Below are 26,496 nucleotides of genomic sequence, written 5' to 3'. Positions count from 1 at the left end.
AATCCTGCAAACATGACTTTGTTCATTGCGCTGAGGCGCGGCGCACGCGAAGTAACAAAATTTGAGAGGTGCACAACCTCGTGAATCGACAGCGCGCGACGCCCTCGCGCACGGGCGGAGCCACTGTGATATTATCGTTTATCGCGATAATTTCTGGGACAATATATCGTTATGAAAATTGTTATCGTGACAGGCCTACTTGTAGAACAAGCCTCCTTCCTTAAGGGTGCAACATTCAGAGAATGAAACCTCTACATCAACTCCACATGTAACTCGACTCCAAGCATCTTTCGTTCTCTCTCTCTCTCCCACCCCATTGAGTTCTATCCTGAGACCAGGTGGATTCACATTTTACAGACTCTGAATAAATAGAAATTTCTGGGATACTTGTAAAATTCAAACAGTTCAAAGTGAACAGTTTATGAATGGTAGTTTACCTTTTATAAAATAAAGCATAAAAGCAGTAAAATCCATTTTTATTTTTAGCAAATGAGATTTGCCTGCTTTTGGCAGTGCCTTCACATGAGCAGTGTAACGGTGGAGATTCTTGAAAAGATGGAAGAGGTGGAGATGTTCTTCGCATCATGTGCACCAGAACTTAGCATAAATGTGTGAGAGTGCGTGTGCCAACTCTGCTGAAGGTTTCCTACATCCAGCAACCGTGTCAGGAACTGTGAGCCCCTGATGAGAAGTTTCAGTCAAGTCCCTGTGTTCCTGTTTGCTAATGCAGTTCTCTCATCTACCACCAACTGTCTCTCCCACTCACTAATCTTGCTGCTTAACATCATGGTTTTGTGATCTAGCACTAGTCGTGTGTGTGTTATTTAAGAAAAAAAAAGCAAGATAAACATATTTTATTTTATTTTGAACCAACATATGTTGTGATAAACAAAGCTCCACTGTGTTATTTCTATGTAACAAAGCGATATAAACAAGACGAAGGGCAGAGTGGGAAAACCAAAGTAACCAGCTGGTTCCAGAAGCAGCGCCTGCCGAGTTCTGGAGGTTCCTCCCCATCAGCAGGCCAATCTCCACACCAACACATACAACAAAAGAACTCTGCTACTTGGGGGGGAGGGGCACAAAAAAAAAATGTTTTTTATTTTTTTATTTTTAGTTCTTATACCATTGTGGCATTAAGATAGCATCTCCTCTCTCTTATAGTGAAAGTTAGTACACTAAGGGTAGTTCAAATTCAGAATGTGTTAAAAAAAAAAAAAAAAAAAAACCCCCCACAAGCCACACCTTTTGGAAGCACAGTATTTCTCTTGCTATGGCAATATATGTTGCTGGACACCTGTGTAGCAAAACTAAACACTAGGGCTTGTGTTAAAATCCTTAGTGTACACAAAACCTCAAAACAAGTGCTGGTGACCTTTTAACCTTCTTGCTTTAAAGTTCCAACAGTGCTTGCTAGCATAAAACGTCACAGCAAAATCCAAAATAAAGATCCAGATTCCCCCCTCCCCAGAGTATTGGGTCTGGGGGAGCTAAATAAAAATGGTGTAAGTGGCCCACCTCCTCCTTGCCCAAAATGGGATTATAACATATATTAGACAGGATTTATGGACATAAAAAGGGATTAAAGACTGTAAGTACCTTTATGAACACACTCCGTAATCAACGTATTGCAGTAGCGTGTGACGCAGACAGACAGCTGCCTGCTTTCTGATCATGTTTTTGTTCACTGCTTAATATCCCAGGAGCCTAAATCAGAGAAGATGATCTTCTGCATGAACAGCATGACAGAAGTTCTCCCAAAGCTTTGGTTCTAAAAGCGCCGTCTAGTTCGCTGCAGCCATGGGATTTTATACTACCTTTTATTATTTTTAAGCAAAACAGATCTAAATAGCCTCCTTTTAGAGTGGTGACAAGAGTCTGCTACACCCGAATGTGTCGTAGTTTTAAGAAGCGTTCAAACTCGCTCATGTGCTCTTACCAACAAAACGTAAGAGGGTAACAGTTTCTCCCAATTATTTCATTCACTGTATAAAGAAACTAAAAAGTTCAAAATCTCTTACAAACGTGCAAGATTCTCTAACAAACAGGTTCTCTTAGGAGCACCGCAACATTCAGATTCTCTTAACACCCCGACACAACAGCTTTGGTATGGTAGAGTGAGTGTGTGTGTGTGTGTGTGTATCAGATTATAAAGGGGCAAGATAGCAGCGACAACTAAATGAGTGGCCCTAGACGTAATACTAAGCCGTCGATTCAGACTGAGGACTCAAATTCTTTTGCACACACATGCACACACACGCGCACACTTCCGACTGAACGCTGCAGCTCGTGACCGACAGAAGCAACCACAATCACCTGATTCTTGAGTTTAACAATCAAGACAACAAGTACCCATTTCCTCCCGTGTCCCTCTGGGCCAGTCAGGCCCTCGGAGGAGACGGAGCACTGCTGGGGCTTCACGCACAAGCCGTTTACAGTAATGAGGTAGAGAGGCGTCCTGTGGCCAGGACGGGCGTTCTCATGTGCTCACCAGTCAGAAAGGCCCTGGATGGTGCTTAAAGTATCCATGTCCAAAGGTGCACACTAATTCACCCGTACAAAACACTCACACAAGCAGAGGGATAGACAGACAAAGATGCTCATAGCCAGGCAGCTCATCTGCCTGCCCATCAGACGTCCCCAGGCCTTTGTGAGCTGGTAGGCAGGGAAAACCATTGATATGCACATGAAACTCTGGGTGTCTGCTGGCACACCACCTCCCAATAAACCTCCCAATGTCTGTAAAGTTCAAATCAGACGGCCTGTCTCAATTCAGCATACATCACATATCAGAGAGTCTCCAACATCTTAACTCACTATCTCTTTATGTACTATTCAACACTGCCAACAATTAATCAATGCAGCTATAACTTCAATAGTTATAACTTCTCTGAAACCTTTCTCCAATTTGAGTCAACAGTTCATAGTATGAATCGTCTGCACGTAGCCAATGCAGATAACAGCTTCCCTTTGGTGATCCTTATATTTGGTTATGCTACTGTTTACAATTGTTTAACCACAGAAGGGGCTCTGTTTGTGCGCAGGTGTTAGGGGCGTTGCCACAGAGAGGTTCCTTGTCACTAGGAAGAGTGGGAGTGGCAAAACCAACAGAAGACACGCCCTCCGAATCTGGACCTGCTCAGTCACGGAATTAGCGACAAATTAAAAGCAGGATGTTAATAAAAGTGGATATGGAAAATGAAGGAAAATACTTTAAAAAGAAATACTTTGAGCTTTTTGAAAATAAAGTAATATTGTAAATAAAGCATATAATTATATAAGCTTTTACATAAGAAAAAAAAAGTAGCCATTTTCACAAAAAGCACTCCTTTGATTCATATCTTTTGTTTTTTGTTGTTCGATTTTCTAAAATGACATTTCCATTTTAGATCTGATGCATCGCTTTCTCCTAGCTGGACGACTCGGGTAGGGCATGAGAGGAGCTTAACATCAAGCAGCCTGATGGGCTGATCGCAGATAGCAACAGCTTTGGCAAAGCGTGCGTGTGTGTGTGTGGGGTGAACTGGGAGGCAATATTGTCCCTCTAGTCTCTAAAGGGAATGTGGTCAGCAGTCATAGGGATGTGGGTGGGGAGGTTTATATTATTAAAAAACAAAAGCAAAAACACCCCCCCCCCAGAAAAAAATAACCTGTGCTTGTAAGCCAGCCGCCTAAGCAGCAGGACTGTAGCTTTGAAAGTGGGGCAGCAAAATGCAGGCGGGGTTGAGGGTTTGGGTCTTCACATGGACTCAAACTCGTCGATGCGCTGCTTGGTGTTGCCCTGACGTATCTGCCGGAGGGTCTTGTACTTGTCTCGGCCCACCCTCATGTTCTCCGCGTGCAGAAGGTCGTTCTGGGTCTTCTTGGTTTCGTCCCTGGCATCGGCCAGCTCTGAACTCAGCGCCTGGGAGGAACGTGTAGAAGCGGCACGTTCAGTTTGCATATAGCGACAGGACAACGTAGAAACACCACCGACGAGCCCACGGCTTAACGTCTGGGAGAACCGGAGTGAGCGGAGACGGCCACCTCGCTCTATTAAAAACGTTCCCGTGGCCAGAAGGGTCAACCGAAAGCGTGCTCACGCCCCCAGCCTTGAGGGCCTCCCGCGTCTGCTGAACTCACCTGCAGCTGCTTCTTGACGCGGTCGTTCTTCTGGGCCTCGGTGAGGCGTTCCTCCTCGCTGCGCTGCTGGGCCACGCCCTCGTTGGACAGCTCGGCGCTGGCCTCCGCGCTGCTCTCGTCCTGCTCGTCGTGCTCGTTCTCCGCCGAGCTGGCCGCTGGTGCCGCTGCCGTGGTCATCACGGTCTTCAGCTCCTCCTTGGTCTTCTCCAGGTCGTCCTGGGCCGAAAGCGCCTGGAGGGCCAAAGAGGCAATTTAGAGGAAAGTTTTATGATTTATTACTCATTCTATTATGATGATTATTGTGTGAGTATATAGTATGAACAAACATAGTAGCAATGCTTTAAATTTAATTTTGCTCTGTTCATGTACAAATAGGGCCAGATTTAATTATACTTGGTAAAGGTTTGGAGTTTCTCTTGAGCAGCTGTGGAAACATGAGTGCAACATTACTCATTACATTACAATGGCAGCAGAATTAGCTTTTGATTGTGCCAGATACCAAAAGCACATGATTATTCGTAAGACTTAGAAAAGTCCAGTCTGCACCACTTATTTCCCCATTCGTCTCATTTCCCGTTATTTTAGATGCTTATTTAGTGCCATTTGATGCTGACACAGGCCCCATGAGAACTTCCTCTAAGTGTCGGGTGGGTGTGCTGAGTTAGAGCTCTGTGACGTGAGCTGCTAGCCTCCCTGCCGGGTGCACGGTACACGATCCTTCGCCCTTTCACGATAAACAGGACCCTCGCCAAATGATCTCGGGATAAACGGGACCCTCTGCAACACGGCGAGCTGTGATGGGTGCAAAGCTGCTGCATCGGATCACAACTCAAGGACCTTCAGACTGCATGGACGGAAACCACGGAGCTGAAAGAGCTGCAGAAGATCCTCAGATCCAAGTCTGATCGACTCTTGCTCCGTAGGTTAATTCTGTGCCAGATCTACAGCGGAGATTGGGTAGATGTGAGGTGTGTGTGTGTGTATTACTTTGTGCTGCCACTCCGTGGCCTCCTCTTCCTTTTTCCTCTTAGCTTCCTCCAACAGGGCGATTTTGGCAGTGAACTCGCCCAGTTCGGCAGCCTGTGGGGCAACAAAGAGGCTCAATGACAATGAACTGCAATGAACCACACACTTGCACAAATGCGTGCACACACACACGCTCAAACATGTAAAAACACACACACACACACACACACACACACACACACACACACACACACACACACACACACACACACACACACACACACACACGAGAGCCCAGGGGCCATTACCAGCTGTTCCTGGTTCTTCATCTGGTCGGCGGCCTGCTTGGCCAGAGCTGCTTTCGCCTCCTCGGCGGACTGCTTCTCCTTCTCCAGCCTCTCCGCCTCCTCCTTCGCCTTCTTCCTCTCCTGCTCCAACTCCAGTGCACGGCGCGTCTGCTCCTCCAGCTCTGTGTGCACACACACACACACGCATGCACACACACAACCGCGCACACACACAACCGCGCACACACACAACCGCGCACACACACACACACACGCACACACACACACACGCACACACACGCACACACACGCACACACACGCACACGCACACACACGCACGCACACACACGCACACACACGCACACACACGCACACACGGAGGAGGATCAGATCTGACAGTATGAGGGTGGGGAATGTTGTGCAGGCTACACCTGGATGGGTGGATGGTGGGTGAGGTGGAGGGGCTTTGGAAGAGGCCTTTCCAATTATTTTCAAGTGTACCTTCTTCAGAAGGTGTGAGGCTGAGATGGACGTGCTCTGTGTGCACACACACATGGGTGCAATCGCATGTTGTAACGTTAAAGCACGGTTAAATTCTCAGGAGAGTCAGGACTGTAAGCTACATATGTGGCCCTAGAGTTTCAGCTTTGAGTGCAATCAATGTATTTAGTATTTCATCTTGACCTTAAAGCCTTAAAAAAGTGTGGGAACAGTGTGGATCACCTTTATGTGGATACAGGTCTAATAAAAAAAAAAAAAGAAGATCTGAACAGATTAGAAAGGCGAGCAGGATGGAGTTGGTGCCGTCCCGAGTTTGGACTGCTACGGTTCATGTACCTTTCTGCGCACGTAGGGTCTGCTCCTCTATCTGTCTGAGGCGTTCGATCAGCTCATCCTTCTCCCGCTCTATCCGCTCCTTCTCCTTCTCCACCAGCTCCCTCTTCTTTTTCTCATTTTCCAGCTGGGCCCTAGTGTGAAGGAAAAGAGACAGATAGAGCGGTGGTGTGGTCAGGCTGCAGAATACACAGTTCAGATGCGTCTGAGGTTGACACGAGAAAGCTCAACACTGCCCCCTAGAGTTAAACAATGGTTTTAAGCCAAGCGCTCAAAAAGTGTGAAATGTGAAAAAAAGGTGCGATGTGAAAAAGAATCAAAATCAGTACAAAGACATTTGTTTTCCATTTGAAACACAATGGCTAAAAATCTAAAATCAAGATGTTTTTTTCTGAAATGTACCATAAACAAACAATAATACGCATCAATAAAACCTTTTTTATACTGAATGAGTGGCGTGGGGAGCTGAGAACGAATATCTCAAAACCCCTGGCTGGATAATGACCTCCCAGAATGTGCTGCAGCAGACAAATGAATACGGACCACTCTTCTGCCCTGAGAAACATGTACAGTATCCTGCACATTATGGTGCACCTCCTCCCTGGCTGGGCCTACCTCTCCATCTGTTTCTGGTGCACCTCCTCCCTGGCCTGGGCCTACCTCTCCATCTGTTTCACACGTTTCTCCTCCCTGGCCTGGGCCTACCTCTCCATCTGTTTCACGCGTTTTTCCTCCCTGGCCTGGGCCTACCTCTCCATCTGTTTCTGGTGTTTCTCCTCCCTGGCAGGTCCTACCTCTCCATCTGTTTCTGGTGCTTCTCCTCCCTGGCAGGTCCTACCTCTCCATCTGTTTCTGGTGTTTCTCCTCCCTGGCAGGTCCTACCTCTCCATCTGTTTCTGGTGTTTCTCCTCCCTGGCAGGTCCTACCTCTCCATCTGTTTCTGGTGTTTCTCCTCCCTGGCAGGTCCTACCTCTCCATCTGTTTCTGGTGCACCTCCTCCCTGGCAGGTCCTACCTCTCCATCTGTTTCTGGTGTTTCTCCTCCCTGGCCTGGGCCTTCATCTGCTGCACCTCGATGGTGTCGGGCTTCCTCCTCCTCATGTAGAGTTCGTGGTTGCCCATGCACAGCGCCAGGATGCGTTTGTTGATACGCAGCCGCGGTGCGTAGAACACGAAGTCCTGCAGGGCAGCGACGGACCATCTCAATCATCTCGAGGTTATTTACGTGGACTCTCCCCATCGAGCATCCTATAGCGCCGAATACATACCGGTGCTTTCTTGTCGATGGGCTTGATGACGAATTTCTTGTCGTTGAAAGAAATGTTACGGATCTCGCTCCAAGGGAAGCCGATCTTTGGCGTGAGTCTGTGGGAGTCCAAGGGGAGGGAGACGTTATTCACAATTCATCTGATTCAATGATAGTCTGACCAAAACGAAAGAAAACAAAAAGTACACACAGATGACCTGCACCAGTAGAGGGCGTCAGAGTGACGTTCAGGTTGGTGCCTTACAGACTCAAGTGATCAGTTTTAGTCTGTAATCTAATGTTCATTACTACAGATTTGTAATGAACATTAATGCGTTGGGATTCATATTTCTAGGATCTTTCAATCACTTTTTATAAAAGGGTTATGAAGAACAGTTAAAGAGTTACATACTAACACAACATACTGGCTAATACTGTGAGGCTCACACTCACAGCTTTTAACGTGAGCTTGGAATATTTCAGTCATATTACATCAACATTCATACTCATGTTAGCATCACTGTACATGTTAATGCCATCCATGTTAACAAAACTAAACCACTGGTTCTCAGCTTGATGCGCTGATGTCATTATTTATCCAGGTCATGGGAGGTGAGCTCATAACCAACTGTCCTCAAACCCCAGACGTAAGCAGGGGCCCGTGTGCGAGATGGCGTGTGTGCAGAAGGCCCAAAGCCAACATGCACAGATACACAATGACACACACAAAGCTCCTGACTGGCGTGTCCATTTACAGCCTCTCCAAAAATAACCCCGTGGCCTTTCCTGACACACATCACAATGCGCATGTCTCTCTGGCCTCCTTTCTGGAAGAGGGGCTCTGGTTCGGACTAAATCCATGGCTACACGCTGCCTTTGACGTGGCCATGCGTCATTCTGCCAGAGATCACAATCTTGTTACACAAAAGGTGACGAGACCAGAGTGTAATACTGGAGCGAGGCGGAGTTCAAAACCTCATGTGCTGCCCCAGTTTAAGTTCCTCCCAAAGAACACTGGTATGGCATTCCCACACAGTCACCCAGTCCGGTTGTGATGGGTGATGGAGCTTCAGCAGAACCCCTTTCTTCTGCGTCAACTGATTATTCTGCTGTCTGGGATTGAGAATTCTGGAACCAATCACCAGCAAGTCGAGGCCAAACCTCCTGACACACCCCAACTACGCAAGCCTCCAAGAACTACAGGAAGCAACATAATCCAAACTCGAAAGGTCAAAGGTGACTTCTACTTAAACGTTCGTGGCCTTACCAGAGCTGCCAAGTCTGCGGTTTTCAAGGAGATTTGGGTTACTTTTAATGAAGGCAAATAACTGAAGCATTAATCATTAAAGCAATTGTTTGCGCTTCAGTTTATGGAGCGACTCCATTAGGAATTAGGTTTAATTTCAAGAACTTGGCACCTCTGAACATGACGACACCGGACGGTTTCTGCGGCCCGTGTGATCGCTGCGACTCACTTGTCCTCGTGCTCGTAGATGTTCAGGCCCAGCGCGTCCACACCCAGCCACAGCTCCGTGCCCTTCTTGTTCTTGATCTCGAAGTAGTTCACGCCGTACATCTCCAGATCCTGCGCTATCTTCAGATACTCCATCATGGAGTCCTCTCTGGGAGCAGCAAGGACGGGTGTGAATGATGGGGGGGGGAGCAGGGGGGGCTGGCGTGCGTGTGTGCGGTGATCACCTGAGCATGCCTCTGTGCTCTTCGTGCCAGGTCTGGATCCTCTCCTCCCACTGCTCTTTCGTCAGCTTGTGTTGCTCTAGAACTCTGAACACCACAACACTTCACGTGTGAACAGCGTCCAGGACTTACTTGACATTTATTAGAATGATCAGTGCTTAAATGAAGGGGGGCAACTTCAAGACCTGTGCAAAATTGAACAAATGCAAAAACTCGATAGTAAAATAAAGACGCAGGTTTCCACTGGGAAGCCGCGTAAGTTGCAGGGAGCTCGGACAGAACGTGTCATTCTGGACGAGTGAGGCGCAAAGCTCTGCACAGCTGCGAGTTTAGTCTTGGAGATGAAGCACCACACAAGGTCATGTGGTGACTACCGTGAGCCTGCCAAAGACCGGGACGTCTAATTACAGCCCTCGTGACCCACCGGGTCGTGTTTGGAGCAGGAGGGCCTGCATTCAGAATACTTCATAATCAAGGTCCGCTTTGACACACGACCTCATCAGAGTAATAATGCATTCAGGAGCCTGCTGCTATCACTTTGGACCTGCAAGTTGGGAATTAAACTCTAAGCAGTGGGTCATTCTCCCAGACACACACACACACACACACACACACACACACACACACACACACACACACACACACACACACACACACACACACACACACACACACACACACACACACACACACACACACACACACACACACACACACACACACACCTCTGCGGCAGCAGCCGGTCGTTGGCCAGGTAGCCGGGCTTGTGGATGTCTTTGTTGAAGTCGGCGTACTTGGCCTGCACGGAGTAAGAGGCCAGCAGCACCGCCGTCTCAGGAGGGCAGTAATTCTCATCATTCAAAATGGCCTCCTTGACCTTAGGTGCAGGGTCAAACAAAAGGTCAGAACCCACACCCGGGCCTGGGCAGCCCACGCATCAGTACCCGCAAGTGAGTGCTTGAGCAAGAACTACATGCATTATTTTAGAACTAAAACCTTTGCAGACGTCAACACAATGGCTGGAACTGCAGTGCATGTTTGTGTGACTGATCACACACACACACACACCTGAAGGAAGAAGAGGCGCTGTGTGATCTCCTGAATTAGCTCTTCAGAAACATCCTCTGGGAAGAACTTTGCTCTGAATTTGAACTGCAGAGGGTTTTCCTTTTTCACATCCTGCTGGGTCACCTTAAAAATAAAAAAAACCAAAACAGTCAGATCGAACACACACACACACACACACACACACACACACACACACACACACACACACACACACACACACACACACACACACACACACACACACACACACACACACACTCCATAGAGGTAAGATTTATGCAAAATTCAACATGAGGACCACCAATTTCACATCAGGAATTCTATTCAAGTTAATTCATTAGTCATTCACTAGTTCTTGGAACACTATTCACAGGACACACTTGTGTGTACAGTGCACCCAGAACAAGAGAAACCTTATTAGAAAGAAGATACAGACTCAGTATTCTATTCTAGTGGGAATATTATAAAAATAAAGGAATATTTTTCTACATTATCTCATTTTACACATCCATTATGTATGGTTAATCATCTAGCAGTGGTTTTCCGTACTTAATAAAGAAGAAGAAAAAAAACCAATAATGAAAACTAAAACTAGAAACACTTTTAAAATGGTTCCCAACATGGCCTTATAACGGCCATGTATAATTAAATCACCAGCGATTGGATTAAGAAATGGTGGCGTGGCCCTTTAAGCAGAGTGGGCTGAATGTGAAAAGCAGTTGACCGGGGGGTCTTCATGTCCCCCCCCCCCCCCCCCGTTTGTGCCTCAGGCTCTGCTCTCAGCATTATGTCACCTCTCTGGCCGAGCCTGGCCTCAATATTTCCCAGCAGGCCCGGCTGAGACAGAACGCCGCTGTGAGTCACAGCTCCTGCTCTTCAGAGGTGGCTGAGCGACTTCGGTCTCGGACCACGCTGTCAAACAGCCGTGTCCTCTCTCGCTCCCACATCTCTGCAGTAGCTACCGTCCTCACCCACGTCTGGAGGATCGCGCTTTACTCCATAAACGCGTTAGCCGACACCGCGGCCCAAACACGTGCAGCTGGTCGGAGGTTTTCCTTTCCCTGCTGTTTGGCACTCTGGAGCAGGGAGCCTGTTAAACCGCTCATGAGGCCCTCGCCAACCGCGGGTTGATGGGAACTGGAGGGGGGGTGGGACGGGTGTGGAAAATGGGCGGGGCTGTGGGAAAGGGGGCGAGTGGAGGCCTCACCTTCTTGTTGAGTTTCAGCCACGTGGTGTAGCCCTTGCTGTCTGTATACTGCAGGCCAAAAAACCAGACCTCACGCAGACCCACTGTCTTCACCACCTGGATGGAGGAAGAGGGACACACACACACACACACACACACACACACACACACACACACACACACACACACACACACACACAGTCAGCACTGAACGCTCGTGGGGGATAGCGGCAAATGCTTTGTAGGCAGGGAGATCATTTTAAGGAGTTATGGTTAGGGTCCAAGGGCGGCGCTTGCATGAATATGTATAGACTCATTTACATATTTACTTTGATTGACTTTCAACTTGGGCACAGGTGTAGCTGTGCTGTAAGTTGACAGCAGCAAACCCTTCACCACCACAGTGACTTTATGAATACAAATTAATTACAGTGTCACATTTGGTGTGGCAACCAGTGTATTTTGTTATCATAACTGCAAGCAAACCATCAAAACCCACAGAATTACAGAAATACCATATTAAAATGTTCTTTTATTAGCGAAAATTTAGCTGTATCATACTCAACATTCCCACTGCTTCATGCAAGTTAGAGAGAGATGCACATTTCATTTACAGTAGAGGAATGAATGTACAGTGAAGAAACACGGAGTAGTTAAGGTTTCCTAAAAGGCAGAATTAGTCAATCAAGGCCCAAATCAGCACTGCTATGCTGTGAACTTGCATCACCTATGTCCACTGAGAAAGCCCGTCACCAATTCTTCACGTTAAGACGAATTACACCATCTTAAGAATAAGCCATAAAACCCCTTCATGCATTAATGACCATGACGGTCAAGTAACACAAAGTGCAACATCCATCTGAAGGCGTTTGCTGTCTGGTTAGGATTTAAGGGGGTGACGCTTTGACCTGCACTGCTCCATTTATCTTCTAACTGCAGAGCAGCCCCAGCTGGAGGGTTGTCGCCCAGTTTGAATTAAATGTAGGGTGTAATCCAACCCTGAATATAAATGGGCAGTGCTGGCAGGGTAGGTAGGGTGTAGGTCAGTAAGGTGTAGGTCATTATGGTGGATGTAGGTAGGTAGGTCAGTAGGGTGTAGGTAGGTAGGTCAGTAGGGTGTAGGTAGGTAGGTCAGTAGGGTGTAGGTCAGAAGGCGGTAGGGTGTAGAAAACACTATAGTAATGTTACAGCAGAGTTTCTCTGTGGATAAACCACTAGAAAACACACACCATGAATCACTCTAAGCAATCATACAATGAATCAGGACTGAGTTAATACCTCAAATACAGGATCATGTCATCTAAGCAACTCCCAAGTAGGTCTCAACAGAACTGCCAAAATTAATGTTATGCAATTATCAGTACATGTTGGGACAGTAATATAAATATATGAAGTCACTGTTGAATGCTTGATGTGATGGTGTGGTCTGTGCTTCTTTGATTATTAGACTGTCGATGTGGTGATTCATCAAAACAGAGCGTTAATACACACACACAAAAAAAAAAAAAACCGAGTTGTTGGAAGGCTCAATTGCCCCATTAAAACCTTCTTTGCCACTGATACTGCAAAAGCCAATATTGTGGAAGCAATTATCAAACCACACACACAATATTGTTTATATACATATACACAGTGCAGCGCTTTTGAGACTCAGAGGAAAGTCCTTGAGATTCACGGAGCTGTGGCGTACAGACGTGGTGACTGGCCGCGTCTTCGGGATCTGCACGTTGGAAAGTGTGAACCACGAGGAGGATGAGGTCACGGCTAGAGTGCACACACACCGTTTGCACGCGCGCCACTCCTCCCCTCCCATGTTTGTCTTCCCGTCTTCGACCGTTCCACTGTCTCAGCAGAACCGTCAGCGAGCGGGACCAGAGACCCGCTGGTGGATCTCCAGTGGTGTGTGGGGAGCATTTGCAGAACTCAGACAGAATCCGCTTTGGCGAAAGGTGGGCAGATATTACCGGGACGCGAATACTTTTCTCCACTATGAATAGCATCGCTCCTTAAAAAGCAGATGCTATTTTGAACAGTTACGCTGCCTGAATCTCGATACCCAGTCTGGTCCTTTCAGTTATCATGGGGATTTCCAGAACATTCTGGACAATAACGAGGAAACGAGAACATTTATCACTGGTATTACCCAAGTGATCTTCCAACCTTACAGCTACAGTAGAGCTCAGAGAACAAGTTCATCTCACAACATCCATCACTAACAGAATGGCCAAACCAGCTGAACTGGGCCTAACTGCTTCACAGAACGATCAAGACGGAGATGGAAACAGACAGACATACCAGACAAGCCACTCAAGCGGTGGGAGAACATCTCGACTCCCACACCCCTAACTGCAGCGCCAGGTGATGCCTCGGGTGGAGGGACACCGTCACCAGGACAAACCAAACCCGGATCAGGGACTCCGATGCCCTGCGGCCATCCTGGCCGTTCCGGAAAAGCGCTGCTGGGGACGCTAGATGCTGGACGCTGGCCAGGGGTGAGAGGTCAAACGACACAGGAATGTTCCAGAATGGCGCAAGAGCAAACGATACTTCTGCAAACCCTCAAGACTCGTCACTGTGAAACCGTCAACGGGGACCTCACAGTGGCCGTTTAAAAACAAACGAACCTTTAATGTTGTAGGAGTGTCTCCGTTTCCCCCTCTCCCTTGCGCGCGCACACACACACACACACACACACACACACACACACACACACACACACTAATCTAACACACCTCTTACAATCACTTTATTTAATGGCTACTACAAATCGATTTAACTCCTCAGGAGTAGGTAAAGGCTGCTGAACGGCTCTCTGGGGAACAGTAGCTTGAATGATGGAGATCCTTCAGTTACAACAGCCTCAAAGTCAATAGTAATGGAGCAAAATGCATCAGAAGGTGAGGAAGTGAATGGATTTGTTTGAGAGAGGCTACTGGGCCTAGAAGTTGTCTCTTACTGATCTTATACGAGTTCCCTTTAAAAGAAAATCTCAACCAAGAAACATCACGAGCCAAAATGAAGACCTCTTCTCAAGCAGGCCAGAAAAGGAACATGTCAACAGTCTTCTTACCATAAAAATACAAGAAACAGTGAGTGTGTAACCACTATCAAATGAATATTTCAGCCATTGGCATTAATATTACAGAAAGTCTCCATTTCGGCATTAGCACAGCGACTAGGGGGGGATTGGTGTGTAGTCTCAAACAGAGTTACCAATAAATCAGTTTGCAATGCACACCCAGCGTGACTTTACACAGTGATACAGCAAAGCAGAACTGATCTGAGAACAGCTGGTTAATGCAGCCAAAGTAACTCTTGCCTATATGCCAGTGGTATCAGCAGAGCTAAGAAATATCTGCCCCCACCACCACCATCGTTAGAGGTGATGTCACCCGACAGTGACAAAGCAGTCCAGTTCTCGAGCAGGGGACCTGCTACAGTGGGGCACTGTGAAAAGCCCATGTGGGGGCGTTGGGATGGGGGGGGGGGGTGAGGAAGGGTGAAGGGGTTGGTGGAGGAGATGGCCTCTTCCTCTGAGGGGGGGATCTGAACAAAACGTGGCAACCGAAAGAAAGAATACTGGCTTCTCGCTAGCGCATTTCAATAACTTCCTGCTCAAAATATGCCACGGCATTCTCCTTTTCTCTCGATACACTAATCACAAATCGCCCATTCCAAAGCTGCTGGATTCCCCCTTGATAAACATCAGAAACGTGATGCATCACACTCATGTTGTAAATATGTTGATGGAATGTCCTGCCAGAAACGCTCTGATGTGTGGAACAGCAGACGGGTGTACAGCGGGGTCAGGCACTGCGGCTACCTGGTCGAAAAGCTGTTTGCCGGTGGTGTTGGGCTGGATGGCGAACTCCAGCTCGGCGTCCATCGTGGTCACCCGCACATTGATCTGAAAAACAGAGTGCGAAAGAGAGCGCGTTATGACTGCAGGGCGTGGGACGAGCTCACGTGGGCCTTGAACTCGCACCTCTCTCTCCCTCCGCTGGAGCTCACGTGGACACAGTAGCGCAACTCTGTGACCTCCACCCTGCACACGTCTGACGAGGAACCAGGAGTTCGTTACTTCTGAGAACACAAATCCAGGCGTCTGAGCAGAACCCCAAGTTCAACTACCTCAAAATCTGCACAGCTAAACATAATTGTGCTTCTAGAGAGAAGGGACCTCATATCATGTTTTTACTTTGATTTACCACGTTTCCAGTTCCGTTAGACCTGTGGATTCAGAGCGGGACTCAACCCGGTGACGCCCAGCGTGACAAAATAAGCAATGTGCACAGATGTGGCTTGTTTAGTTATTAAAAACCCCCAAATAAAACACTTCAATTCAACTACATCGGATTTGGGAACTCTCTTTCCGATGAGCGGACAACAGTGAGAGCAGTGGCCGGCTGTCTGCTGCCTGACGACGTGTGCATTTCCAGTGGCCCACGTCAAAAAAAGGTCTTGAGGGAGGACAAGGCGGCCTTTGTGATTCCCGTGTGCAGAACGGACCGTGCACAGCTGGGCCGGCCATTCTCCACGCAGTGGGGGAGAGGCTCGCAGTGCCATCAGCTGAGACCCCAGCCTCCCTGCTCACTGCTCCATATGTGGAGAGAGTGTGCGCACGCATGTGCATGTGAGAGTCAAAAGAACACACACACGCACACACACACACTGCCCTTTTCAGAGGCGTAGCAGATGATGGAGCTCTGTGATTGGCTGGAGGCAGCCCCTGTGCTCCGGTGTGTCTACCACATGCCCGAATGGTGGAGGGGTTGGCATAGGGTACATTCGTCTTCCCCACAGGGACACGCGCACCTCACCAAACCTTTGGGGTCCTCCACTACAATTACATGGATGGTATGCATGTGTATTAAGTTGCTGCGTCTACTCATCACTCTCACTGTTGGTGTGTGTGTGCCAGTGTGAGCGCGCGCACACACACACACACACACTCAAACACATGCAGATGCGGCGAAAGGTGATCCAGGAATTGTCCTGTTGGGGTCGTGTTACAGTGGAGTCACGGTTTCTCGTGTCCACGTACGAGGCCTTCCTTTCTCCTCTCCACTAACCCCCTCACTCACACTATGGTCTGTCTGGCCCTTGCTGTTCCTCACACCAAAATGGCTGTACATGTCCGCTTTGCCCGTTCAGCCATTTCTCTGTTAGTTTAACCTTTGGGTCCTCTTGTTCAGCAAGATGAGACTGCAAGGTTATTGGCATTACCACCCTCACAGCTGCTCCCTGTAGGACAAACACCACCCACCACATTCATCCTCCCCTTTCACTCACTATTTTCCCATGTCCTGCGCCAGGCCATGCCCTCTACCCGCGCCAGGCCATGCCCTCCACCCTCTGGCCCTCGACTGGCCACGCCCTCTATAGCCTGCTCTACGATTTCTTACTGCAAGCAGACAAAAGCCGGAGTCAACTGCCTGTTGCCTACTTACCAGTTCAAATATCCAAGTACCTCATGCACAGGAAGTTAAAATGCTTCCAACAGTTTTAAGCGCTTGGACAGCAATGACCTGAAGTGACCCGGCTTTTCAAAAGGCCCTGAACAAACAGTTAAATGAGAAACATCTCAGTTTGTTTCACTACTATGTGGCTCTTTCAGTTCCAGCTGAACCCGTCCAGCACTACAGCAGGCTGGTCGTGGACGCTCGCAGGCCTGAATGAAGTCAACACTGCCCAAAACAGCTCAATTAAAAACAGCCTTCGCCCGATTCCCTACCAAGGAACAGCCACTTTACAGTTCATAGCCAGAGGACTACATTTTGCGGATTTTTTTTTTACTTTAAATGGTGTTGTGTGCTTCTGGAAACTATTTCTTCTTTTTTAACAAAATGAAGATTAAGGATTCCTTCTGCAAAACACAAATCGACGTTTCGAGCAGGCCAGTTCCAGTAAGAAGTGTTGAACAGTAACTCGGCTCCTTCATGCCAAGGTGCACCGTCTAGCGCGTCTCTGATGCTCATTCGACAGCAAAACAAACGTTAGAAATTCTCAGTTCGGCAACGAGCTCTTTGTAGTCAACAAGAACAGACACAAATGTGGAGAGATACCGGATACTGCTATTACTATTCGTCATTATTATATCATCATTAATTACTGTAGTAATGTTAAGCACATGAAACAAGTCAGAGCGCCGGCTCAGTTTGAGTGTCGTTGCCAACCCGACATGTTTGCTGTACGGAGTGGCATGTTCTCACCTCAGAGGCAACGGGGCGCGAAGCAGGAACCCACGTTGAACCATGGCAGCAACTGTACGGTCGGCGGCCAGCCGCTCGGGGCCGTTTAGGCGTGGAGGGCGGGGTCTGACGGTCCTGGGTGGGTGTGGGTGGGGTCGTCCAGACCTGCTGCCCACAGTGGGACTGGAGCGCTGCTCTGACTTGTTGTTTCTGTTCATGTGTTGCGACATAACTGGAGTTCTTGTGCGTGCGATGTTTGTGTTTAGGACAAGGGCTGAAAGGGGATCCGTCACTCACACGCAGCTTTAGGAGTAAAGGATCTCGTCTCCGTGTATTGGTACACAAGTGAAAAGCAGATATGTTAATGAATTTCCAGAGCTTCTTGACTTCGAGGTCATTTTGGAGTCAGCAAGCGTTGATTCTTTGAATGCTGTTAACAAGCTGGCAACAAGGAATGACCAGCACAACGTGAGATATCGCGACAGACGCACAGCAGTGACGTGACCTAAAGTGACCGCCGTCTCCAGTAACAACCCAACCTCCGGCTACTGAATCCTTCTCACTTAGCGCAGGCCTCCATAACGTCCCCACACACGCGCAGAGGCGAGGGAGAGGGGTGGAGAGACGACGACCCTCGGAAGAGCACAGACGAGCTGAACTGTTGCTTCAGAGTCACTAACGACTAGAGGCCATCTCGCTACGTCAGGACTGAAGCCCACGGACAGACATGTAACGGACGACCTTTTGCGAAGGGGCCTCGGAGCGTGGACGACCGTCCAGGCAGGTGGGGGGCCTTCCAAAAGTGCACATCACCCCCACCCCACCCTCAATGAGGGAATGGGGAAAGAGTGAGAAAGAAGGGTGGATGTGTGGGTGGAGTGGGTTCAGATGGTCCAATCTAGAAACATGGACTTAATAAGCGGGACGATATTAGTTCGGTCAACAGTTGCGACATCTTACAGTTACTGCATTTCTAAACTGGCTGTGTTTAGGCTCAGGCTGTGAGGAATCAACCGGACGATTAAAACGAGATCAGCGTGGGCTTTAAACGTGTGCACGTGAGCTGTACGGGGGGAGGATTCGCTTGAGAAAGGGCAAAAAGACCAACCGTGAAGAATCTTGCCACAGGGACGTCACAGTGCAACAGGGACTGTATCTTCATTGTGTTCTTACCTTTCCACCGCATGCTAACAGAAGGGCAAAGCAGGAACTTCCGAAACGTTCTGGGGAACAAGAAGCTACGTTTCCTCAGTGAGTTTGTTACATTCAGAGCATACGGCAGACACCCTGGTCCAGTGCAACGCGTAAAAGTGGCCTGCAGTCTCCACTGAAACGTGTCCTCATAGACAGGTCAGTGTCATCAGGCTAAAGCCATGGCTAAAACAGGAATCGGGGCGTGGCGTTTGGCCCGCCGAGCATCCCGTAGACCGTGCTTTATGCCCAACAACAAAGAGAGGCCATCTAAACGCCCAGGCGTGGGAGCTTGGATTGCAGGCTAAATATGGCTAACCGCTGTCTGCGGCACAAACGACCCAATAAGCCACACAATGGGAGCTAATTGAGGTCGTTGTGAAGAGGACGCGTGCGTGCAGACCTGCTGCCGTCACGCAGGGCGCGAGCGCCAAACCCCCCCCGAGACCGGCAACCTGAGAGCGCCAGCAGAGCGCTGCAGATAAGCGCCGGGGTCGGAGGGCAACAAAGGGCAAGGTCGAGTCTCGCCGTCACGGGCCGTTTCCAAGGCCAACATACGCTCGTCCTCTTGTGTCTGTGTGTTACTAATGCAACGACTTGAGCCGACGTGCACGACTGGCACCGGAAAAGGCTATAAAGTCCCCATATGCTCTCCACATTTGGACTGTTAGCCAATTACAGAACATTAGCGCAATTAGCAATGACCTCGTCCGCTGGCGAAATCACACTCGACACACGCACACACAAGTGCATGTTAGCTCCTCTCCTGCAGTCCAGTGTGCTCACACAGTCGGCCATTCAGTTGAAAAAGCAGCTGTTTGAGAGTAAGCCGTTAACAGGGCACCCACAGACCCCACCCCAGCCTCCCCCACACGGAGACGTTAATCCCTCCTACTGGGCCACAGGGCAACTGTTGTAGAACACTGAACCCAGTGGAGAGTGTGGGGCACCCACATTCATGACCAGTCAGGGACGTCGGAGGTTTTCGTCCTGATTGGACAAAATGGGACTGATGGGCTAACGGACCTTCTCACTGGAGAAATCTCCATTGTACGGCAGAAATGTGTGAAGTTAAGGAGAAATGAACCGGCTCTCTCTCTCTCACACACACACACACACACACACACAGGATGTTTACCAAGACCTGATTGCCAGGGGCCACTTTTTCACACTGGCCAGCACAGTGCAAACAAAACCAGGCACAAGTCTGGCTGCATGCGGGGTGCCCCCCCCCCCCCCCCCCCGTCTCCCATCTGCCCTGTAAGGGGGGGGGGGGACACAGCAGGCTGCAGGGTGGCTTGGGGTGCAGGACTGCACCAAACTACCAACCTTTAAAATCACCAGCTGGACAGCAAAAGATGCACCTTAGCGCATGGATGGATCAGTGCACTCTGCTTAAGTATGAACTGAACATTAGCCTTCAGAATTGAAATAGAACCACTAATTATCTAAATGTCTTTATAAAATTAATTAAAAGTCTCAGAAATTACATTTTTTAAGTGTTTCAAAAAAAGTCAAATCTCACAGTTCATGGTTTAGTAAAGAGCTTTATTTTAGTGTAACTTTCTCTCTATTCAACTTCTGTAACCAGCAACCTGGTTGTGAAGCCATGAAGAGTGTGGCCATGGGTAACTCCCGCTGTGAGGGGATGGGGCAAATCCCAGAGCGCCCCCCTTCCTGAGGGGCAGAAACATGGGTGGATGCATGAGAGACACATGGAAGGTGTGAAGTGTAGGGGTAACGGATAGTTTCAGTAAACAACAATGAAAATGGCACCATTACCGTTGACTTACAGTAAGGGCAAATCTAAAGTGACTGTGGGTCTGTGGTTTTCCTGCTTTACATCACAGCTGTACAGGTCTTTGTTGTTAAGGCTTTGGTCATTAAAGTGTCAGGGCTACCAATTAAGCTTTGATAACATTGCCATTATCAAGGAATGTCAATATTATCTTAAAGTTTTTATCTTTATGGCCCCTTATCTCAATTAAATAACCATTCTGACTACTTTGTTTCTTTAAGCACGGTTTATTGTGTCCACATGGCCTCCATATGGCCCGAGTCCATGTGTGTTGAGAGTTCAGCTTCCTGCTAAGACTTTACTTGAATTCCCACTTTTACTTGAACTCAATTTCCAAATTCCAAAGGGGAATGACTTTCCAGCCAACCGTGGCAGAGAAACGTGATCCCCATGACCCAGTGATATCTGCAAGATTTGCAGTTTGCCGTCGTCGTCATCAGACAGCGACACAGGACTTCTGGAGTCTGAAACAGGAGCGCACCTCACACTGTGCTCCCCGCCGAGTCAGGGCAACCAGGTCTTCCACCTCCCGGACCAGAATGAAGTCAGAGTCCAACGATGTTCCAAAACACATACCAGCATCCTCTTCGGGTCACCAATTGCAGTGCCTCCCATTTATAATGGCCAATATAATTCCTGCCTCCCATAAGTATGGCCAGGTAGTTAAGGGATTTAAACTTCAAACACAGTCCGAAAGGATCAACTTTCATAATCCTTCTCAAAACCAGAAGAAGGTTGTAACTTAAAGTATACAATTTCATCTATAAAAACACAAGTCATAACTGTGCTATAAACAATACCCACATGGACCAAATCTTTTTTTAAACAACTGTGTGCGTTTAGCTCTTTGCTTCATATGGCAAACATATGGGTCAATGTAATACTTATTTAAACCTTGGTCAACAGCACTCCATGCAAAAACATCGCTCCTGAATCTGGCATTTTTGGCTCCGTTCATGCAAGCCATGTGAAATGTCACCTGTAAATGTCACCCCGTCCCGCGGAAGACTTACCGGTTTAGGCATTTTCACCTCCTCTTGTCCAGCTTATCCAGGGGCGAGAAATGTGAAAAAAAGGGGGGGGAGGGGCTGGGATGAGGGTGGGTGGGGCTCGCCCTCCGTCTCAGGACGGCTGACGTCCTCCGGTGCAGGCCCTGAAAGAGACAAAACGAGAGAGGCTGCTTATCTCCCACTGTCAGACGAGGCCAGCCATCTACACGCCCACGCTGAAGGAAACCTCATATTAGCCCTCAGTGCCCTTTGTTTCAGCAATAGCAGCAACCCTACCAGGCAATGGACAGAATTTTTATGGTATTTTTCTTTCATATTCTTGAATTTGGTTTAATTGAACACTGAAAACTCGAAATGATCCAAGGCCGCATGTCAAAGCAGGGAGCTCGTCTTTGGACACTGAAACCCAAGCCAGAAACTCAGGCTAACAACTTCCAAAAAGAGTTTCAGAGCCAGAGGTAATCTTCAACATACCCCATATCACTTAAATGTATTACGTAAGATATTAATGTGAAAGACACATATATACAGTATTAGAAAACCCCATATCCTCTGTGGTAACTCCTAACATTACTGACAACACAGTGAATGTGCATCTGGCCCTGCACTCCTGCTTAAGCCTTCCCCCCCAACCCAGTCATATGACCAAGCAGGATTTCAGGTCTTTCAGGAACATGACACACTGATAGGAAAGTCAGATTTCATACGCAGCAGATCACATTTCAGCTGAATGTTTCCACGAGAAGTGGCAAACGCTGCTTCGTTTTTAACTCCACTCTGCGTTCGTTCAATCGTTGCTCTCCCAACGGGTGGAGCCTGACGGAAGAGCTGCTCTGTGTGCGATGAGCCGACAGCCAATCAGCGGGGAGCTTTTAAATTTAGACCGAGATGAACGGATGGGCATACAAACCCAATGCATTTTTGCACAAAACTAAGCATAGTGGCATGACAGTGGGGTGCAAGTGATTGTAATCGGTGTAATTAAAAAGCTCAGTGTGGCCTGCCTTAGCACTCATGCTCCGCAGAACTAGGTCTGAACACACAGCTCAGAACCAGAACCAACCTCCCCACTGAGGCACCATGTGGCAACACACTGAGCTTGTGAAAATGTTTTAAATCAATATAGGTGCATGGAATTAAAATGTTACAAATGTTAAACACTGGCATTTAAGTTTTAACTGCAATCAAAAGCAGCATATCTACTGTCCATAATGACACGGAAATATTTAAAAAAGTGATTTGCACAACAATTCCTACATACATTGATTTAGTAGCAATTATAGGATCTTCTTACACCACAGTTGATTGCCAAGTGTTGAGAAATTTGATATATGGAGCTGAGCATCAAGCAGAAACTTTCCCTATTGATATTAATTAGTAAATTAAAATAACCATATAGTATCCTATTTCTGTGTGGTTTGAACACCCTTCAGTCTAAACGCACTCAGTTCAAATGTACCATTCTCTGAAAAAAAGAATGCAGTGATTAAATAGATTGCAGCTACTTCTTACCAAGTCATTAACAAGAGATGCTAAAATAATTTGGCATTTAATAAGAAGTAAACCCCTTCATCTCTACATAGTGCACCATTTTCCTATGATACTGAGCAGTAGTGATTCTTGGACCCGGGATCCCTGTTTCCACTAATCAAGCCTGCCCGGTTTAGCTCATGAACAACACATCAAAGCCTTCAAAAGTCGACGCTAGTGTCCAAGACACCATCTCCAGTACCGCTGATGGAAACCACTGTGTGAAGGAAGTCATCATAATACAGTGCGATGTGGACCAGTTAATTCTGACTCCTGCATCAGGTTGCACTGCAAGCAAACTGGGTGGTCCAGGAACAATACAGTTCTTGAACGTGGGTGCTTAATTACGCCTTATTAGCACGTAGTCATGGCGATGTCAGCTGACGCCAGAACATTTATCAGATATATCGCTGAAGACACGTTCCATCCCGGTCCTTAATGCGGGCGAGCTGCCTCTCGCGCTTTTCATAGTTTGATTAGCTGGAAGAGTGTTGACAGTTCAGACTAAAAACGAACTAGTTCAAAGTTCATTTGTTAAAATACGGCACATGGCCCACAGTGTAATCCAGTATAAGCGTGTCCACTTCCTGTAGGGGCTCGGAGGCAGCAGGTCCGGTACACAATGCAGTGAGCTTCATTTGGGTTAATGAACTATGCGGTTGTTACATCGTAGATTTCTTGTACTCATCAAAGTCTCATTTATTCCACAAGTCTAATATAATGTTTCAACACTAAATGTCATTTAAAATTTTATGCTGATGCGGATGTGGGCACAACTGGCATAAACACGCGTGTTTTTTCTCCCATTTCAGTCCACATGTTCATAAAATGTATTTAAAGGGTCAAAGAAACCGGCTTCAGCAGTTTACGCTAGCAACGTGCAGTAAAACCATCATAAAACATGAACTCACGGTCACGTTTGCTTATAAACTGAACGGGAACAGAGGGAACAGGCCATTAAACAATCAGCATCAACAACAACTGACAAATCTCCATCAAGTTAATATAATTCTATGAGATTATCCATTTTCTTATAGTTTCATAGGACAGATTTCATGTTAAAAGGTGTTAATGTACAGAATACTTTTCACATATCAACTCATGGTGCTTTTAAAATTGATACAACAAATGTTCAGCAAAGAAAGCAAGCCAAGGAGGGTTAACTTAGTAAACCATCCGACTGATTAACATCAGCTTCTCTTTCAGGTTTACGCAAAGTTTGACACTGTGGCGGGCAGCCCTTAAATACCAAATCTGAATTTTTTAAGGAGTTATCCAATGTTCATTCTGTTATTCAGTATGCAATAGCTAGAGAAATTTTGCGGTTTTGCCCAGACCAGTTCTCATGATTTTATGCAAATCAGTCACTTATGAGTATTCGAACATTGAATAGGTAGAATTTTTACAGTTGTGCAAAAAATAGCTTTTTTCACTTCCAGCAGAAATCCAGCTGTAGCAGTTAAAAAATTTAACTGAATGTGGTCAGACCACTGATACTCCTATTAAATAAGAGTATGACTATTTTAAGCCAGTGCGCTGTTCAATGCAACAGGTCACTGCTGCACAGTTACTGCCACAGTAGCTTAATGTTTTGTTTAAAAAATCCTAGCATGGGAACAGGGTTAAGCATTAATAGATTCAAGTTCCAAGTGTTGCTGAAATGTAGCCTTCTGCTTAAAAATAAATAAAATTCAGACAGTATATGTAACACTGCATTGCATGGTGCTTATTAGGCTAATCATTACAGCAATACTAGCCATTGCAGTTGATATGGTATTATCCCAGTATTCAATTACACTATTGATGATTTCCAGGTGAGCGTCATACAAAATGTAAATAAAAGTATATCAGAATAATACAGGGTAAACTCTCTCCCAAAAGGTCTGCCACTGTGTTTTCAGTAGGCTAAATGATTAAACTAAATCAATAAACCAATAATGGCATTCAATAAATGATGAAACACAAAATAGATTAAACATAACGTCATACTCATTTACAAACACATTTGCCAACCCTGAGCCCTGAGAAAAGGGGGAATTCTAAAAGGGGTTTCTCATTTCTTTATAAAGCACACATTTAAAAATAAAATGTCTGGCCAATATCCTGTACAACAGTTTAAATGAAAACGGGCAAAAAATAGCCGTACGCATGAAGTCGTACGCAAAGCTACCAACCGCACGCCTTCATTCGACTCTACATTGAGGGAATTGCGTAAGCAAGTTTCACGAATACGTCCTTTGCCCATCTAGCTAAGAGTTACTGTTATTTACGCAGACCTAAGAAACGTTCACAAATCCAGCCTGAAAAAGGCTTTGGTTACTTTGAGGTACCGTGTAGGCTGCTACGTAGAAATATTACAATTGGACTAACCATCATATATAACGTTAAGATCCTTGTGTTAAATGTAAGCTAATTTAAAAACACATTCAGAAACACCCACGTACGGCCAATGCCTTCAACGACAGCAAAGTTTGGACACAAGTTCGAGTAACTGTTACAAACACGAACTTGCAACCTGCGGCGACATTCAAAAGTAGGCCACATTGTTGCACTTGCCACACTAAACGGGCCGGAGGCCCAACAAAACGGTACACGAAGAGACACGCAAAGCCGTCAAAAGCTGTCGAGATTACACGTTGCGTGAGATTAAGTAAACGAGGCCCGCAGGCTTGTTAAATTCGCCTTGTAACGGCGAACGAGGCGGCTGGCCGGAGAGCTCACGAATGAATAAAGTTATGACTGCAGTCATTATGGCAAAACTTCGCAATATTTCGTAGTCATGTGCAGCTACAGTTCCAAGTATGGGCCTTGCTGTGTGGAATACACATTAAACGTGTTTTCGTTTTGCCACAGTCTCCATCGTAAAGGTAACGTGTGTGAACGGGGGGAGGTAAGATAACACAAACTCTTCCCCGCAAAGTGCCGCTTTACGCCAGCCTCGTTCACTTGGGCACACGTACCGCTACACGTCCACAACGCTCCGGGGGATTATCCCGGTCCACAACTTCGGCTAAAGCGTTATAGAGTAGCTTTTAAAAGACGTGTAGAATTATAAGAGGGTGCTTTCTGATTAAAATAACAGTCTGTAGATAGCCGGGAACATACTATAAACGATGCAGCCGATGAAACTCACCTTGAAGAAGGACTGCGTCTTCTCAAATGAACGACAAATTCCAGAAGCCCTGAAGTCGAAACACACCACACAGGAAATCCTGGGAAAGGTTGTTTAGATCCCGCGATCAGCCTGTGTCCCGCTGACACCCCTATTCTACGGCGATAAAACAGAGGACCGGGGGACAGCCTGTAAAATCCGCTGGAAGGAGAGCACGGAGCGACTGAGACCGTCAATATGGCCGGCGTGAAGAGAAGGCA

At 47.2% G+C, this 26,496-nt stretch overlaps 1 protein-coding gene across 3 annotated transcripts; it reads right to left on the bottom strand.

The window, feature by feature from the left end:
- Positions 1 to 844: 844 nt before the first annotated feature.
- On the bottom strand, positions 845 to 26,496 carry LOC143484435 (radixin). Of its 3 annotated transcripts, XM_076983143.1 has the most exons (15): positions 26,258 to 26,496; positions 21,598 to 21,737; positions 15,228 to 15,311; positions 11,426 to 11,521; positions 10,219 to 10,341; positions 9,876 to 10,027; positions 9,154 to 9,237; positions 8,931 to 9,077; positions 7,478 to 7,574; positions 7,225 to 7,388; positions 6,214 to 6,344; positions 5,397 to 5,557; positions 5,110 to 5,202; positions 4,123 to 4,353; positions 845 to 3,904 (listed from the first exon to the last, which is right to left on the bottom strand). In XM_076983143.1, the coding sequence occupies exons 2-15, from the start codon at positions 21,607 to 21,609 to the stop codon at positions 3,740 to 3,742; spliced, it is 1,740 nt and encodes a 579-aa protein (XP_076839258.1). In that variant the 5' UTR covers positions 21,610 to 21,737; positions 26,258 to 26,496; the 3' UTR covers positions 845 to 3,739. The 3 variants fall into 3 exon arrangements, with proteins under 3 accessions (XP_076839258.1, XP_076839260.1, XP_076839259.1); XM_076983145.1 differs by lacking the exons at positions 7,225 to 7,388; positions 7,478 to 7,574; positions 8,931 to 9,077; ... (5 more) ...; positions 21,598 to 21,737; positions 26,258 to 26,496 and adding an exon at positions 6,961 to 7,201; XM_076983144.1 differs by lacking the exons at positions 7,225 to 7,388; positions 7,478 to 7,574; positions 8,931 to 9,077; ... (5 more) ...; positions 21,598 to 21,737; positions 26,258 to 26,496 and adding an exon at positions 6,826 to 6,868.

The sequence above is a fragment of the Brachyhypopomus gauderio genome, chromosome 20 (genome assembly GCF_052324685.1).
Source record: "Brachyhypopomus gauderio isolate BG-103 chromosome 20, BGAUD_0.2, whole genome shotgun sequence".
NCBI lineage: Eukaryota > Metazoa > Chordata > Actinopteri > Gymnotiformes > Hypopomidae > Brachyhypopomus > Brachyhypopomus gauderio.
This window is presented reverse-complemented; position numbering and strand designations above follow the sequence as displayed.